An 18,176-nucleotide genomic window follows, 5' to 3' on the forward strand; every position below is an offset into this window, starting at 1 on the left:
AGTCTTCATAAGTTGAACACCCTATGATCAACAAAGGAACTTTGTTGTTTCCGTTTTGCATTCTGCACGTCAGATCAGACACTTGTAATCTACTTTCTCTTTGATAGATGTTGCACGTGCAACCACAGATGGCTATGGCGACATTCTTGGCTGCATTAGCTTATTCGCTCGTACTTACTCTTTGGGCAAGAAGTCGGCTGCATGCTCGAAGGGAGTGGCGAGCGGGGTGGTGGGAGTGCTGGGGCTGGAGAGCATGGAGCTGTAGATGTTGAAGGCGACAAGTAGTGTGCAGAGCAGAATGGGCCCGATGATGGCGCCCTCAAGGCCACCGTAGTACACGCCACCAGCGACCGCCAACCCCGTCAGGTATGGGTGGCCTCCACTAGGAGCACACGGGTACACTCTGGATTATCCATGGGCAGATCATCCAAGTTGTGGATTAACCGTGTTCGTTCACGCCTTTTTACACAAGTACCGGTTTAATGATCTGCTCCTTACGGGTCGACGGTCAGTGATTAAGTACCCACGTGACTGCAAACACGTTGTAACGTAGACCAATTACTTTCTGAAACAATGAAAACAAGACGACATTCTACATTAAAACACATAGTATTTCACGACTAATATGATTCGTAATAGTTTTTGGGTCGGATCGCATAAGTAAAATGTGTGGTAAACCCTCCTTCACCGACATGACTAATTCATAAAGTTGGCTATTTACGGTGCGAAGTAAGTTCAAGATACATACAAACATGCCAATTTATTATTGCTTCAGCACAGCGCTGTGTTGGAGTAGAATCTGACAACATTTAATAATTCGGTACGAAATTTCGTTGGTGGTTACAACCAGCATCACCATGCAGTTGCCAGAACTGTCAAAATGTCCTTCAGTCCTGTACCTTAAATAGGGGGTGTGATGTCATAAATTTGTACCCACAAGGAAGCAGAAGTTCACTTCTCACCCAATTGTAAAATGTATCATCTACAATCACCTTAATCAACCTGGCACATGCCCACGCCCCTGTTCCAACCATGCCAATGGCACCTTACCCCGACATCTCGGAGTAGATGGCGGTGTCCACGCAAGAGGAGGGCAGCAGGTGGATAATGAAGAGCAGCAAGGCCAGGCCACGGTCACCCTGCACCAGCCACAACTCCAGCACGGCGGGCAACGCTGCCCAGTATGTGCCCAGGAAGGGCACCGCACCCAAGGTAGCAGCCAGCGCTACAGAGTGCACGGCCACAGCACGCACACAACAAAGACGATGATCCCCCATATAGCCTGAACAGACTGTTGGAGCTACTGCTGTTAGAGAGCACCTCTGAAGGCTGGCACAGCACACGAGGTGGATGGCCAGCATCACGCCCAGCCGCCTTTGTCTCCCCAGTGGCGATGTTTACATATCGCACCAGGTACTCATTTGAGGCTGAATCGTAGCGCAGCACGCTAAACGCTTCACTACTGCTCCCCACCACGCACACAACCACTGGCAGCACACACTCAAGTATAATTCCACAAACACAGTGCTCGACCCTGACATCGCCGCACTCCTGCAGGATAATAACTGAGCATCATAGGATCTTTGATCAAAACACAGCCAGTTTCTTGTCTTTGTAAATTATTCAGACATCACAGGTAATTTAATACGAATTTCGCTTGCTCCTAATGCAGTTTGGATTTAAGTGTAGTGTAATTATAAAAAATTTATTTGCAGGAAGTTGCATCATTCAAACATGGCGTACTTAGCACTCTATACACCCAATCTAGTCTGTTGATCATATTTATTTGCCTGTTTTAGTTATTTTAAGGGTTCATTTACATGTAGTCTTCTTGTTGTGCAATTGCTTGTTATTCTTGTATTTGTAATTCAAGTCTCCCTTGAAAGAAGAGACATCCAAGCTCAAGCTCTCATCCGGTTGAAAAATAAATCAGATTCTAGATTTGAAGTTTTCGTGACTGCAAGGATCATACTCTTTGGTTTTTTCGGTAAACTAACTTAGGTAAAAATGTATTTGTTTTCTTTTTTACCTACGTGACTTTACCGAAAAAATAATTCAGACCTGATTACAAGTGGGTAGTGCTTGCCATTTTGCCAGAGATACTGGACTGGTAAGGGATGGAGTTCTAATCAAGTGATTTGTTAGTATAAGTATACCAGTTCTTCCATGTCTTACCTGCTGGGATGTATACAACATTAATTCCAAACAAGGTGTGTGTCAGCCAGGTGTAGAGTCCGTAAAAAGATGCCATCTTCACAGACGCTCCAAACACCCCGCTGGCAAAAAGCAACAGCATGGTAAAAATTAGCATTCTGCATGCACAGCCACATATTTGTATGTTTTGAATAAGTGATCAAGAAATGCAATTATTCATATAACCGATTGTTCATTTCACTGCAGTTATTCATATATAAATTAAATCCACAATGATAGCTATTTGGAACATTTCTCCTGATGTGATATTTAAGGCCCATTTTAGATGACCACTGGGGTACTGCGCTGGGCCAGCTCAGGAATAGTCCAGGGTCATATCTATCCCTATGCTTGCTGGCCAAAGAGGGTCCGTTTGCGTTTTTTTTTAAACGACACGAACAGATAACCAGCATAAATTCTGGGTGTCGCAGCGTACGGGTTTTGTTTGTTGTGGGGTTGGGTCAGCTCTTAAGAGAGCAGTTCGTGGTGGGAAGGGAGCTCTGTTGTCCAATTCTGGGATTAAATGGGAACTGTCTTGCCTGAGTGGGTTGATACGTAAACACGGACTCTTCAGATTGGCTTCGTGCTGTAATGAAGCCAGCATGTTTCCAGTGGTCATGAAAACAAGGCCTAAGATGCAGGCAAGTTCCATATGATGGAGTGTTTGATCTCACTCAATAGCAGTTCAGGCAGCAGTGAGAGTTCAATTGAGAACGCTGGTATGATGATCGAGCATAGCTAAACAAAGTGCACTTCCCTATCCTCTCCTAATGTTTGCAGTACCCGATGGCATCTTCCACGATGTGGCCCGTGAACTGGCTGGAGGAGCCACTCTGTGAGAGGGGGGTGAGGGAGAGGATCCACTTGACAGGCTTGTAGTACTGGTCGCTGGAGCTCAGCAGGTAGAAGAGTGTGGTGAGGAATATCACCTGCCAGGTGGCACAAACAATTTGCAAGGACGATCACAGAGCGTAACGGTCACAGTACGCACATAACCACCGGTGGCACACACTCAAATATCGTTCCACGAACACAGTCCGCGACCCTGACATCGCCGCACTCCTGCAGGGCAACAACTGAGCATCGTAGGATGAGCTGTGATCAAACACGGTACTTTCCTGCCTTTGCAAATGATTCATAGACGTCACAGGTAATTAAATATGAATCTGGCCTGCTCTTAACCAAGTCGGGTTTAAGTATAGGACCTTGGATAGGTAGCACAAACAGTTCGCAAGGACGATCAACACAAAGTTCATCTTTACAAAGGACGCAACAACCACATTTGACATTTCATTGTGCTGGGAAGCTTGATCTTATTTAATTCAAATTCAGGATCAACGGCATGGCCTGCTTAAAATGTTTCTTTGTGCGACTGTTGCAATGACACCATGTGAGTGAGCTCAATGCTTATTGGCAAAGCTACCAGAGAAAGCACGAAGTTGAGGATGGCGGTGCCTCCGTAAAAGAGTAGCGTGAGTAGTGTGGAGGCAGAGTTGACCAGCAAGTTCACGTTGTGGCTCATAACGACCCACAAGGACTCCAGGATCTGACAGAAAACACAACGAAGGTAGTCAGCAGAGGGTGATTAGAATGCCAAAATGCACTTAGCCACGAGGCCAATGACAGGAATATATTCACAGCTGCATGAAAATAGTAAAATCTAAATGAATAAAAACACACCCAATATTTATCTTATGCAGTGAAAGTAAAAAAAGAGACTGGTTTTCAACTGACAAAGCCATGATGATGATGATCAAAAAGTCCTTATGCAAAAACAAACATTTGCTATTTAGTAATACGATATTAGACAACTCTTATATGGCACCCTAACTGGTCTCTTCCGTAACAATCCATTTCTGACGTAAGAAAAACCTATATCTTCTTGGTTCTTTCGGTAAAGTCACGTAGAAGGGAAATAATAAAATAATAAAAATAAAACAATAAAATACAATTTTCACAGAATTGTATTTTATTATGTTTTATTTACATAATAAAATACAATTCTCACAGAATTGCATTTTATTGTTTGATTTTTATTATTTCCCTTCTACGTGACTTTACCGAAAGAACCAAGAAGATGAATCCCTGCAGTCACGAAAGCTTTAAATCGAAAAACCTATAGTTTTACTGAACCGGTGTCGGATACGGGAATAACAAACATTGCCACCAGACACCACCGGTGGGACTGATGGACGGGCATGGATGTGGGCAATGTGCGTCGACTCATCGAGTAGCGTCCAGCTTACCGACAGGAAGGTCTCGATGTTCTCGTGTACAAAGGAGGCAGCCACCTGCCAGTCCTGCATGTCGCCGATGACCCAGCCTGACCGCACCGAGACCTGCTTCGGGGCACGCCCTCTCTGGATCGCGTTCAATGTTGCATTCTGCAGCACAGATGCAATACAGAACGAGCAGCATGAGCCAAAGTGTCTGGCTGCGCCTTGAACCCCGTCATAAGATCCCGTGTGATTAATCCTCAAAGGGAGCAATGTCTGCACACACTTATGACTCGTGCTCCATGTTTTGCAATCTGTAAATAACAAAATATTAAACCCAGGTCCAATTTAGATTGTTGTATAGCCGTTTACCTTAATAAGCACATGCATTCTTAAATAGTGCGTCCTTGACATACCGGGCTAAATTTAGGCCGATTACAACTTTAATCGTTATTTATATTGTTTTTGACTTCGTAACAAAAAACTACCCATTAAAATCAAGGTACAGAATGTAAAAAAAATCGCAACTGACACCACCGGAATGTGCAAGCCAATTCTGAAATGTACCATCCAATGCGACGGTAGCTGCTGCTGAGGAGTCAGAGTACTAACCCGACGCGCCTGGCTCGTGACGCTACTGTGGAGCGTGGAGACGCAGAAAAACTGTCACATTTTAAGGCATTGGGAGTGCAATTCAATTTTCTTCTCACTTTATAAAGATTTCATGAGTCCTCCAAAAACAACCACGTTGCATGCAAGAGACACTGGATCTGCCCACGTTATTACCAGCATATACGAAACAATATGCCAGGTTAAAACAAAACGCACGGTCCTTAAAGCCGGGTATTGTCGGTCAAGCTGAACTCAGGTGGCATCAATGTTGGTGCGGCTGGAAAGGGCCCTCACATTGACAAACCAGGAGTGGTAGAGGCGGTCCCAGAGCTCGAGCACCTGGTTCTCAATATGTGTCGTGTTGCTCACTTTACCACCCAGCATCTTTTGCAACTGCATACGCGTCACCACGACAGGAGGAGAAATCACAGCCAATAGCGTCACTGTACGTATGTGTTTGACTTCTTTCGCACCGTACAGAGCCAACCGTGCTAATCGGAGGTGTGGGGGAAGGACAACAAACTGAACACAAAAATCATTTCTAAAGAAATTCGTTTTCAAGTAATATTTAAAAGTGCATAGCTCCAGTGGCTTCCTAATATCGGAAAGAAGACCATTCCTGATGGCCACGGAAGCGCATCTGTAAGTGCGCAATGCAGTAACCGTCTTTGTTCAATGGATCGCCAAAAGTTGCTGCGAGGATTACCGGAGGTTGCGTTATGGTTTATGCTCCTTGACGAGATCAGCAAGGTATTGGTTCATTTTTGGAAAGCACTTTGTGTGTAATGAGTGCGACCTTATGATGTAAGGCTGTGGACACCACTTCTGGCAGAAAGGCCTCTACTAGAGGGAGCTCTAGGGTTGTATTTGTATTACCCTTCCCTGGTGGCCAGTAGGAGTTCCAACACTTACACTTTACCCCACTACACGCGGCCTGCCAATTGAATAACTGTGGTGGACCCATCTATAACGGTGGGTGGACAGAACCGGGGTGATTTAAGAAACTTGCCCATTGTTTCAACTGCTGCACTAGCATAGGTGAACTAACGACCTTTGGATTGCAAGTCCAATTTGCCCACCAGTACACCATTGCAGCATATCTTGTGCTGGTTAATGGGAACGTTTATATATTAAAAAACCCATCCAAAGACAGTGCTGAAGTAAAAGGTGCCTACCACCGTCAGACACAATCAAGGCCAATACCTTGCTGGTAATCCACTCCCGGCCATACTGGTAGACATTATTGGCAGCTGAATCAACAGCCTTCTGCATTCCTACTGCCTCCGGGAGCCAACTATAGGACACATACAAAAAACAAGTACAAGTGAGCCCATATATGCATGACAACTGACAAAAGCATCCGCCTGGCGTGCAGGCATGGTATTAGCAGCTGGCATGCTTACGCGTCAAATTCCTGTCGTCACACGTCTATTTCAAGCGAGCTCTGAATTTTCGGTGCGTGCGGGGCATCCGGGGCGCGTGGGCGCGCGTGCGCCTAAGAGAGATTGCCGTCGCGAAAGCTCACTTGGCCCACTCGGGGTTGCTGACGAGCGTCTCGTTGACGAAGCTGTGCGTCACGGTGATGACGTGCACACTCTCCTGGTGCACCTTGACCGTGAGAAAGACTCCCAGCAGCAGCGCGCCCAGCACGAGCACCAGCACAATAAGCACGCTGATCAGGGTGTCCACTGAGCTTTCCAGCCACTCTTGCAGCTGTGGATCGTCACCAGCCAGACACACAGACGCACCCCATTCACGACCACAATTCCACCTTCGGAGCAACTTCATTTCATGTAGTTTACGAATAATCCACAGCATTCCAATTTGGAATGACATGAGGTACGTGCATTGTAAATGCAATAAACCGGTTATTTAGCTATGTGATGTGTGTTCGGGTCGTACCGGGTGTTGTTCGGCATGACGTTTGATGTTTCTCTCCATATAATGGGAGCTTCTTCAGCTCAATTCAGTTCCTGGAGAAGCTCCCAAGACGTGGAGTGAAATGTCAGACATCATGCTCGACACATGGTATGATCCAAAAAACACATCCGAGACCCATACAGCACAGCACAAAAAAAACTTAAGGAGGTTATCTTCTGCCACTGTTTATTTTATTATTTTCTGCAATTAAAATTAGAATTTCACAAGTTTTGCTTGCTCAGATTTTCAATAAACTCTACTGATTAAGTATATGTTTATATACCTATACCTGCTTTATAATCCATCATTAATAAGTACATGTGCGAGCAAAAACTACCTATGTATATTTTCATACAATTTTGTAAACTCCAGAACTTCTGTAGTTATGATCTAAAATTAACAAATGAGTTGTGGACAAACAAAAGCTGGCCCAAAATTTAACCGATTGCCACAATAAAAAAGTGCTATCATAACTGCTGATATCGCCTTGCAAAATTAGAGGGCACATTTTCTAAATTAAGTTCTCCGCAATCGATTCTGCCCAATGTCACCCAGTCCACTTTCAAAAAAACACGATGGAATAGCTCTCTCTGCGCAAGCGATCATGAAAGGTGACCACAGAAAGACAAGGTGAAGGTCATTAGGGGAAAAAATGGCTGTGGTGTCAAGCGGCGAGACACATTAAATTACCTTGTCATTTCCGTAGTGCCAGAGCTATGCCCGAACGCAGTCAGTGATAGGAAGGAGGGAGGAAAACACATGGAAAGTTACGAGAGGCATGCACTAGGTAACTTCTTATGGAATTGCTATCGTTCATCATTCAAGGATATCCACTGTATTTCAACATAAACAAAATGTACACTTCTAAACATGCACCCTAGAGATCAGTGCTTCTCAACTTGAGCCTTCGCGATCTCCCATGTGACAGCTTTTCATCATTACCGAATCATTGGGAGCATGTCGTGTGCAGTGGCTTAATTTAAAATAAATATTGATGGAGAAGACTATTGAACAGCAAGAAGAACCAAGGAAAGTTGACAAGAGACCGGTGAAAAAACTAGACTGTACACCTTCATAGAAGGACAGGAACTAAACTTTTTTGTGATCAGGAAAACCTGTAAAAACTGTTGATGTTTAATAAAGTGGAAGGAAAGAGGAACCGAGGTTAACAAAGATTAACATGGACACAGGATATTGAATTTCACCAGGAGGTCGGTATACCAATGTTATAGCAAAGCCAAAAATAATCAGTGGAGTAGCTTCATCATTGAGATCGTAAATACTCAGTAACAAGCATAACGACAATAAAAAGCCAATAGGGAAAAATAGGTGATCAGTGAAGTTGTGAAACACCGCTCTCGTGCATCTCTCTCGAGCACCGTGTGTGGAAGGGCTGTGCTTGCGCAGCGCTGGAGGTTGTTACCTTGCGGTCGATGTCAAGTATTACGCGACACAGGGCCCGCACGGGTCTGGGGAGCAGGGCGTCCTGCCTCTCCCGCAGGTGGCACGACAGGAACTGCCACCACCGCGACACATGCGACACCACGAAGTCCCAAACTCCAAACGACACCACCACCTTCTTGAGCACCCACACTGTGAAACACACAACACAAAGGGCACCCTAAAGAGCTCACGAATATCCAGGTTAATCTGCATCATGCGTGTGTTGAGTCTTCTAGAACTATAATTATGTTGACGGATGGATGAGGGCCTCCCCATGCTATGCGGGTCATGGCTGTTATTCGACCATACTTGTCCAAGCTGGTCAGGCCTGGTTGAAGGTGGGATGTAAGATGTGTGAGCACAAGATGTACAGTACAACTGCACTGCCCTCTGCTGTCCACGACATAATGTACGATAGCATATGCAGGAAATCCTATGCATACACTTTTTAACACTATTATGGTATCCAGTCTAGCTTTTTCACCATGGCTGACATTAGTAGCGAGTGATATTCAAATCGGTCCAGGCACCCACTTCACCAACCTGTACTGACCAGTGTGGCGAAGTACGGTCAATCTCCATGACCGACACAGCATGGGGAGGCATTCATCCAGCAGCGGACTGACAAAGGGCTGTGAATAAATTCAATATAGTAAATCTACAGATTTCTGGTTATGATTGAGAATACAAAAGAGTACCCACGTAAGACAGGGATGGGAAGAAGTTGCAGCAACCAGAGGTTGAGCCAGGCCTGCACACCCACTATGGCCCACAGGAGGGTCACAAAATACACATCGCTCTTGCCACCCTTCTTCTTGGTAGCCCAATTCATCGGGTACTTTTTCTTTCCCGATGCAAGTGGAACTTGGTCAGGTGGGGGAGAGGCTTGGTTTGTGGTGGGTGGAGTCTGGGAAGAGGATTGTGGGATGTTGGAAGATTGAGGCTGCTCGTTGGTTGGTATGGGTGGGACTTGGTCAGCGACAGATGAGGTCTCAGTTGATGGAGGTGGGTCTTGAGGTGCGGAAGGCAGGGTTTGACTCAAAGACGCAGGAGGTTGGTCTGCAGCGGGTGCAGGTTGGTGTACTCCATCCACAGAATCAGTTGTACCAGAAACTGTGCAAAACAAGAGTTAAAATGCGAAATCACAACTTGATAACACATTATACTGAATATTAATCCCTTTCCATTAAATTTAGGTTCAATGAGGCATGCTTGAATCATGATCTTTTTCAAGTGAAATGTTAAGTTAAATATCATTCAGGCATCAACAAAAACAAATGTTGGGCAATGATGAATATTACCATTAGAAGATCGTAGGCACTATATGAGCACAGTGGCAGGATATACACACCATTACCCTGAGGAGTGGGCTCTGTTGTTTCCGCAGGTTCCTTATGGTGGCCTCCCAAGCCAACCAACGCCACGGCAGAGGTGGCCATCCTCTTCACTCGGTCAAGCAGTGATACTCCTGTGCACAGTTTGAAACCAAAAAAATATATTAGCCTTGAGTTTTCACAAGCATTAAATGTTTATTTTCGGGGAGCACCGTGAAACGTAATAATGATTCGGTCACAGTTTTGGGGGTTACAACTCAGTCTATATTTTTTATCCGAAGATTTTCTTTTTTAGAAACGGTTGTGAATTAATTTTACTGAAAAAATACTTGAGATGAAGGAAAACCAACCTCTTGAGACAAACAAATGAGGTGCTTTGAATTGAAACCACTTGCTCATTATAATGAGCTAGATCAAACCAAACGTAAGCACTCTATGCACTCATTTTATGAAACACTCCTGTCAACCAAAAAATCTGAAAACACAACAATTGTTGTTGTTATGAATCAGTTTACTCTATTTCATCATACAGAGAGTTCTGATGTGAACACAATGTTAATCAACGTATGGAGGTTAAAGCTATTGAACATTATTCGAGGTTCTGGTCCATTTTAGCTGCATTTGTATAATTGAAAATGCATCATTATGGATACTTTTTAATTATCATTCCTTATATAAGCCAATGCCAAGGAGATTGTCGTGGTGGCAAGAGTGATGCGTAATCATGAATAGTTTAGCTTTATTTGGCTCCTTGCCCAGATGTATTGAAAGCACTGCAAAATCTACAGGCAAAAACCTGCATTCATTAATAAGGATATATATAAACAAAACCAGAGGGAAGTGATGCAATACCTAGACTGTACTATTATCTTTGGCAAGCTTCAGCATCAGGGTCACAAGACCCTGCTGCAATATTTCACCACAAAATGCAACGGGTTCTTAGATGAAGCTTAAGTCCTCATCGAGCTGTGTGTTTGCCACTGCATTCTTTTTCATCTCTTTCTTTCGTTTGGCATTTTAACAGCAACTGCCAAAACATTAGAACTGTATGTCGAGTTTTGTAATCCACTCGATGGCAACAGGCGTTGCTTGACGTCCAAGCGTTCGTACCGCTTGTGTAAGCACACAGTGGGGCAGTGCTCGGTTGTGTGATGAACAGATTGCACTTCACCACTTTCACGATAGGGCTACCCTCTCATTTTAAACCACTTGTGAAGGTAATAGCCGCACCTGCCGCGCGTCGTTGGAACACAATGAAGCGCAGGCCATAGTTTTCTGTGCAGGCGAAAGACAGGGAATTCCTGTGTTGGGTCTTTGATTACTTTCTTTTTTTAAATCCTTTATATTAAGTTTAATTGCTTGCCTGCTTGCTTGCTTACGACCGTGCAAATATTTCGGTCGTTTTTTAACCCACTTCCCGTGATCCAATCGAGCTGACATTTTGCACACAGACTCGTTGTGCGTGACAATTAATTTTCGTGAAAATTTTTTTCAAAAATGTTACACTGTTTAGGGAATTTTTTTAAAATATTTAATTACCAATTGCTTAATGGTGGCAGACAATCATCTGACCCATAGGTGGCAGCCATCTCAAGCCAGAGGACGAGAGGACTCTAGCCGCCACGCATATAAAGGATTTATAGTGAAAAACTTTGTTTTACGGGTTAATTTTTTGGACATCGCAGGTGATCCAGCATTCGCCGCATTGCAATCAATACACTGCTGCATTGTACTAAAACCAATGGCCTAATGAAATCGCGAGGTCAAACAAAAAAACTACTGCAGCTATTCCCGGAGAAAATAAATGATATACCGTACAATAATGAAGGACTCCATGTTTTACCTTGAGTTGACATTAACAACATTGCAGTACCTAAATAAGGCGTATGTCATGGCGTAAGGGTTAGGTCAAAGTCTGACCAACAACGGTTGTTGGTGATATGACTCACGCATGATAATAATTAGCAAATGTTTGTCAACCCACTATTGGATAAACGCCTTCCCAGGCCATGTCGGTCACTGGGATTGTTTAACCATACGTCATCACGACTCACACAAGAATAAAAATAATCAGGCGGTCTTGCAAAAATATCCATGTATAAATCCCTTACTACTTTCAAATCCCTCACCGACTCTTGATAGAGATAACTACATTCCAGTTGTCAGCACTGGCCAATTCAATGCCCAACACTGAACCAGAAAACAAACGTGCATGCGTAAAATGAGCAGCGCTTGCACATTTGGGAACAATAATCTTGTTTGGCAAGTCACAGTAACATTGAAAAAGACCGGATCAAATTTTTGAGAGATGAAAAAAACTAATTGTTTACGAGGACAAAATTACTTGTACTCGGATAAATCACATGCCACACATTCCAAATTGCTGCAATACAGAGGAGAAAACATAAAAGAGTCTGCGGCCACATACGTACTGAATTATACAGCAGTTCTACTGGAAGAGAGGTTAAATTATGCTGAGAAGGTATTTCGTGCTAATTTAAGTCTCATCATTAACGTCAGGTCCCAATGACAGCCTGCCTAAGGCTTTGGGCAATGTTAAAAGAACATAGCCTTTATCAACTTGAGTACTCATGTATAACCCATGCAGCTTATATACCACATACACTACATATTGTGCACTGTCTTATGCAATCGTGGTGAAATAGTAAGCTCCTTTTTTAGGACACCAAGGGCTCTGTGGTCAGTTTGATGATTAAATATTCTCAAGAAGTGTCCCCACAGTCTATATCCCAAATAGATTTAAACTAAGAAACACTTCACTAAAAAGTATGTATGCACGCATTTGGCTGTCCTTCACAGCATCTTGTGTATACCTACTCCGATGCTGTAGATAATTAATTTGACAGCTGACAGTCTCTCTAGGTGTGGGTCTTGCAGAACAGGAAGAGGTAGCCACAGCCATAAATCCTATCTGATCAACTTTACAGCCTATAGACCTTTAGCAAAAGCTTGGGGTTCATGTCTCCTGACAATGGCGGGCTCAATTTTCTTTCTGTTAAATCGGTCGTCACCTGTGCCATCGTGATGACCCTTTTGCACGTCCTGTACCCAGCCGGCCACCACCAGGCCGATGAGCAGCAGCAGAACCAGGGAGCGCCAAGAACCAGTCAGGGACACTGCAAACACCCCAGATTAAAATGAGCATCACGGGAATGAGCCCCGACAAGATCGGCAATGCACACAAAAGTGGAAGGAAAAGGAGGGAAATGTGAAAAACCGTTGCAGAAATTAGTTTGGCCCCATCGGGAATAATCAACTGACAGAAGGGACAGGTGAGGATGTCGATAGTATCATAGAAAGAGACACAGACGGCATGTCCAGATAATTATTACACTGAATCAAAAATATTTTGGTAGTAAGCATATTTGTGCTTGAAATTATTTTAGATGGATATTTGAGAAAATAGTAATTTACAGTCAATACACTGCTGGATAAATACATCCTCATGCTGTGTCATCAACATCGGCACTGAGCTTGGCACCACTGAGGTTTCACACCTCCGATTAGCATGGTTGGCTTCATATGGTGCGAAATAAGTTCAGCATACATACATACTCATTAAGAATCTAGGAAGCCTGTGAGTAAACCAAGTTTTCAAGTGCAGTGAATTTATTATCTAAGCCCTGCCACGAGTGATTTCAGAAGTAGTTGTGATATCCGTTTCCATGGACCATTCTCTAAAATGGGGCGATACGTTGCTTAGCAAGTTAGGAATTGTATCATGACCTTACTCCAATGGCACAATTGGGATAAAATGTGTGAAACGCAGGTTTTAAGGGCAAGAGTGCCCCTGGACTGAGTGGAATGGTTGTGTGTAGTGCTAGCGGCATAAATGAGCATCCACCATGATGATAGCCTATTCCCTTAATTTTACATGACCTTCCCTTCAACGATCGTCAGCTTATTCAAACTCATCTATTACACAACAAAAGTGTTGTGTAGTGTAATTTTGGGCCACAACATCATGGACAATAAGCGAAAAAGCTCCGTGTTAAACAATAGCAAGAGGAAAAATCAGATTCCTTGCGGTACCAAGATGCAGCAGGAGTACAATCCACACCAGGCCAGATAGCGTTCCCAGGGCCTGCTGCGTCTGAGGACTCCACCACAGCAGCACCACCAGCAGGTACCCGCACACCACCGTCCACACCTGCACAGCCCACACCCGCATGGTGAGTTCACTTCTTCATGGATTTAGCTTACGTCCATTTAATCCTTGGGGAAATGTTGATCGTGGTGACAGAAACAGGAGTTATGATATGGCTGGGAAAAATATTAAGGGAGATTACTTTGGGGAAAAGTGGTGAAGTTGAAAGGTAAGATGACAATGATGTAAAGGAATCCGTGTAGGTAACTGGTAAATGTGATGACAAAAATGTTGTGGAATTTGGAGTTAATTGATTGATCATCTTTGAAAAGCCATCATTATGCTGCTGACATTGCATTAATTTCAATAAGTAAAAATTATACCCTAATGCAGTAATGATAAGCAATTAATAACAAGCCAATATACTCTAATACTGTAATAGTGCACTGGCATAACAACACATGGAAATGAATTCTCGTGACAAACACTGTAACTTACTCAATAATTTATTGAATGTTGCTATTATTCGCAGTACGTCGTGTAGACATTAATAATGGTGAATATGCGGCCTCATGCACATGTTTTTAACCGTGTGCGGCACGGTCATTTGTAACAGGCTCTCAGTTTTTCAAGGTAACCCAAAATTACCTGTCGCACTATATTGTCCGTCTCTTATATATCTCCAGGTCTGCCCCTATACGCTACTGTTTCTATTTATCTTTGTGTCTCGAATCTGTCTCCAAGTCTGTTTCGATGTGTCTGTCCAGTAATTTCCGTGTCTGTCCTTGACCTGCCTCTGTTTAGGTCTCAATATCTCTCAGCTCCTTTCTATGCCCGTCTATGGTTATGTCTACCTATTATTTACAGTTTCAGCAACGTCTCCATGAGAAATTATGAAGATGATTATGGGGAGTAACGTTGAAAGTTAAGATAACAATTTTGATGTAAACAAAAATCCGTGTAGGTAACTGGTAAATGTGGTTACTGGACATCTATGGAAAAGAGCTTCATAGCTCATCGGATTTTTTCCAGGATAAATAAAGAATCTGATTCCACCTCACTCCCAGACATCCCCAAATAACCGTGTGCCTCTATCACTCACCGTGCCGTTCTACCTTCCACCAATCAGTATGATCGTCTCAAAATCTCAAGAGTATCTCAGTGCATCTCACGATTGTCTCAGTTTATATCATGTATATCTCACTACCTATCAGTATATCTCACTACACCTCAGTACATCTCACTAAATCTCAGTATATTTCATGTATATCTCACTACACCTCAGTATATTTCATGTATATCTCACTACCTCTCACTAAATCTCAGTATATCTCACGTACATCTCACTACCCCTCACTAAATCTCACCACATCTCACTACACCCCAGTAAATCTCACTACACCTCAGTGTATCTCAATATATCTCACTACATCTCAATATATCTCACTACACCCCAGTAAATCTCACTACACCTCACCACATCTCACTACATCTCACTGCACCCCAGTAAATCTCACTACACCCAGTATATCTCACATCTCACTACACCCCAGTAAATCTCACTACACCCCAGTAAATCTCACTACACCTCAGTGTATCTCAATATATCTCACTACATCTCAATATATCTCACTACACCCCAGTAAATCTCACTACACCTCACCACATCTCACTACATCTCACTGCACCCCAGTAAATCTCACTACACCCAGTATATCTCACATCTCACTACACCCCAGTAAATCTCACTACACCCCAGTAAATCTCACTACACCTCAGTGTATCTCAATATATCTCACTACATCTCAATATATCTCACTACACCCCAGTAAATCTCACTACACCTCACCACATCTCACTACATCTCACTGCACCCCAGTAAATCTCACTACACCACAGTAAATCTCACTACACCTCCGCGTAATCTCGGCGTGTCACGCACCCAGGGCGAAGCGAATCTCGCCACGGCCGCGTCCCCGAGGCCACACGCCGCCTCGACGGCCCCGAGCAGCCAGGCGCGCGGCCCGGCGGCCCCGCAGCCCGCGGCGACCCCCACGAGCACCGCCAAGGGGACCCCCACGAGCAGCGCCGCCGTGCCGCGTCCTGCTCGAGAAGACGACGACGACGACGAGGCCGGGTCCGGCATCAGCGTGAGCGCGACTCGACGTAGGCGCTGGGCGACGTGACCCGCGGCGCGAGCGACCAGGGCCGGGGGCAGCGCGAGGGCTGCGAGGACGAGGGGACGACGCGGCCCGCAGCAGCCGCCGTCGACCCCCGCCGCCGCCGGAGCTTCACGGAGTCCCGCCAGCCAGCAGCGCACCCCGCCGGCCAGAGCGCGCTTGCACGGGTGCAGGAAGGCGCCGCAGAGCGCGGCCCACAGCAGCGGGCGGAGGAACGCCTCGAGCACCAGGCACACCGAGGCGGCCGCGGCGCCCGCGAGCCCCACGAACACGAAGGCGCCCGCGTTGCGGAACGCCTGGCGAACGCCGCGGTCCAGGCGCTGGGGCTGCTGCTGAGACGGAGACGGCGTGGACGCGTCGCCCGGGGGTGGGTGGCCGAGGCGTGGGTCATGCTGCTGCTGGTGCTGCTGGTGTTTGCCGTCCATAGTGGAGGAAGCGAACGAAGTGAAACGCCGCGTCGCCCGGAGCGTCCGCCGAACACGACGACGATGGCAGCCGCAGCAGCATCAATAACAACGTGAAGGGGGAGGGGCCAGTGCGGCGATGGGCGGGGCCAGTGCGGCGATGGGCGGGGCCAGTGTGACAATGGGCGGGGCCAGTGCGACGACGGGCGGGGCCAGTGCAGCGATGGGCGGGGCCAGTGTGACAATGGGCGGGGCCAGTGCGATGACGGGCGGGGTCAGTGCAGCGATGGGCGGGGCCAGTGCGGTGATGGGCGAGGCCAGTGCGGCGATGTACGGGCGAGGCCAAGATGGCAACGCCCTCCTCGCCTGGTGAGCACGAGGTTCGATCCCGACCCCGTGCCTGTCAAACTATTATTAAGTGCCCGACCTTAGTACAGACTATAAATGACTATAAATGTCAACGTTCATCCTGCAAAGTCCCATTACTAGGGAGAAATACAAAAATATAGACAATCACCACTAGTGCACTCACCACTAGTACACTCACCACTAGTACACTCACCACTACACACCTGTCAACCCCTTATCAATGATTTCTTATTACAGACCAATTCAGACCGTATTGGTCACCCCGTGCCCCTTATAAATCTCAACGTTTATCCTACAAAGTTCCATCACAAGGGAGAAAGACAAACAAATAGACAAAAAAATATATTAAGAAACAAAAACTGTTTTATGTATACATTTGTGATAATTGGTGTCGATGATGCTACTTATCATGCTACTGTCTGTGATCTTGCATGCTGATTGATGCTGCTTGCTTGATACTGTATGTGGATGCACACACTCATGTTGTAAATGTACAACAATAAACACGGAAAATTGTGAAGGGTTAAACAATACACTTGTTTTATTTGGCCATATTAATTTTTTTGCCCGTATTGAAACGGCTGTACGCCGTATGGACCTGAAAACTCTATTTCCCTGTACAAGAATACTAGTAAACTGTATCGTTGTACATGTATGCGACCCTGACGATGGCTGCTGTATATGTTTAGTTTGCACGTCTCTTTCTCTCCCCGTGGTCGCATCGATTTTTCTCCGGGTCCTCCGGGGCTTCCTCCCCTCCACATTTACAATCAACATGACGCGTTTAGAGTATTTGGCTGCTATGAATTTGCACATGATAAAGACGTTCCTTCGGAGTGGGCAGGTAGGAACTTGGTTGGACAGCGCATTCGTGCACGACAGACAGAAAAATAATCCCTGGTGGGCAGTGTGGAAGCTTTTGTTCCTACCTGTATAAGTGTAGTGTATCGTGTCGTGTATAGTGTAGTGAGTAGGTTAAACGTTGAGTTTTATAAGGGCACCACGGGTAACCAGCCCCTCCCCACCCAACCCCACCCCACCCAGCCCCACCCTCCTCACCCAGCCCCTCCCTCCCCACCCACACAGTCCCTCCCTCCCTCCCCACCCACCCCCTCCCCACCCTCCCCTCCCCACCCTCCCCTCTCCACCCAGCCCCACCTTTCCCACCCCCAACTGAATCACCTTAAGGCTGGTGTTAATGTTCACATTCTTTTTTTTATTTCGGATGATAAAGGACCCTTGTAAGAGGCACTAAGATGGCAGATTTGACAAATATCGAGGGAGCAATGATCCTGGAGCTGTACATGAAGTCAGGTTCAATCATTCAAGCTCAGAGAGACCTCAAGAGAATCTACAATGTTTGGTAGATGTCCTTCCAGGAACACAATGCTGCCGTA

At 45.4% G+C, this 18,176-nt stretch overlaps 1 protein-coding gene across 4 annotated transcripts in view; it reads right to left on the reverse strand.

Annotated features, from left to right (window-relative positions):
- Positions 1-16,514, reverse strand: part of LOC144934460 (transmembrane protein 245-like) — a 19,242-nt gene extending 2,728 nt beyond the window's left edge. The window contains exons 1-16 of one of the 4 annotated variants that reach the window (XM_078860225.1): positions 15,769-16,514; positions 13,772-13,889; positions 12,751-12,855; positions 9,742-9,852; positions 9,087-9,497; positions 8,365-8,534; positions 7,632-7,655; positions 6,547-6,734; positions 6,225-6,315; positions 5,316-5,414; positions 4,440-4,577; positions 3,617-3,739; positions 2,977-3,122; positions 2,176-2,276; positions 1,051-1,225; positions 179-382 (exon numbers count right to left, since the gene is read on the reverse strand). In XM_078860225.1, coding sequence (XP_078716351.1) covers positions 179-382; positions 1,051-1,225; positions 2,176-2,276; positions 2,977-3,122; positions 3,617-3,739; positions 4,440-4,577; positions 5,316-5,414; positions 6,225-6,315; positions 6,547-6,734; positions 7,632-7,655; positions 8,365-8,534; positions 9,087-9,497; positions 9,742-9,852; positions 12,751-12,855; positions 13,772-13,889; positions 15,769-16,431 — 2,867 coding nt within the window. In that variant the 5' untranslated portion in view covers positions 16,432-16,514. Of the gene's footprint in view, positions 1-178; positions 383-1,050; positions 1,226-2,175; positions 2,277-2,976; positions 3,123-3,616; positions 3,740-4,439; positions 4,578-5,315; positions 5,415-6,224; positions 6,316-6,546; positions 6,735-7,631; positions 7,656-8,364; positions 8,535-9,086; positions 9,498-9,735; positions 9,853-12,750; positions 12,856-13,771; positions 13,890-15,768 lie in introns of all 4 variants that reach the window. The other 3 variants (XM_078860228.1, XM_078860224.1, XM_078860226.1) reach the window with 3 other exon arrangements.
- Positions 16,515-18,176: the final 1,662 nt, after the last annotated feature.

The sequence above is a fragment of the Lampetra fluviatilis genome, chromosome 10 (assembly GCF_964198595.1).
Source record: "Lampetra fluviatilis chromosome 10, kcLamFluv1.1, whole genome shotgun sequence".
Taxonomy (NCBI): Eukaryota; Metazoa; Chordata; class Hyperoartia; order Petromyzontiformes; family Petromyzontidae; genus Lampetra; species Lampetra fluviatilis.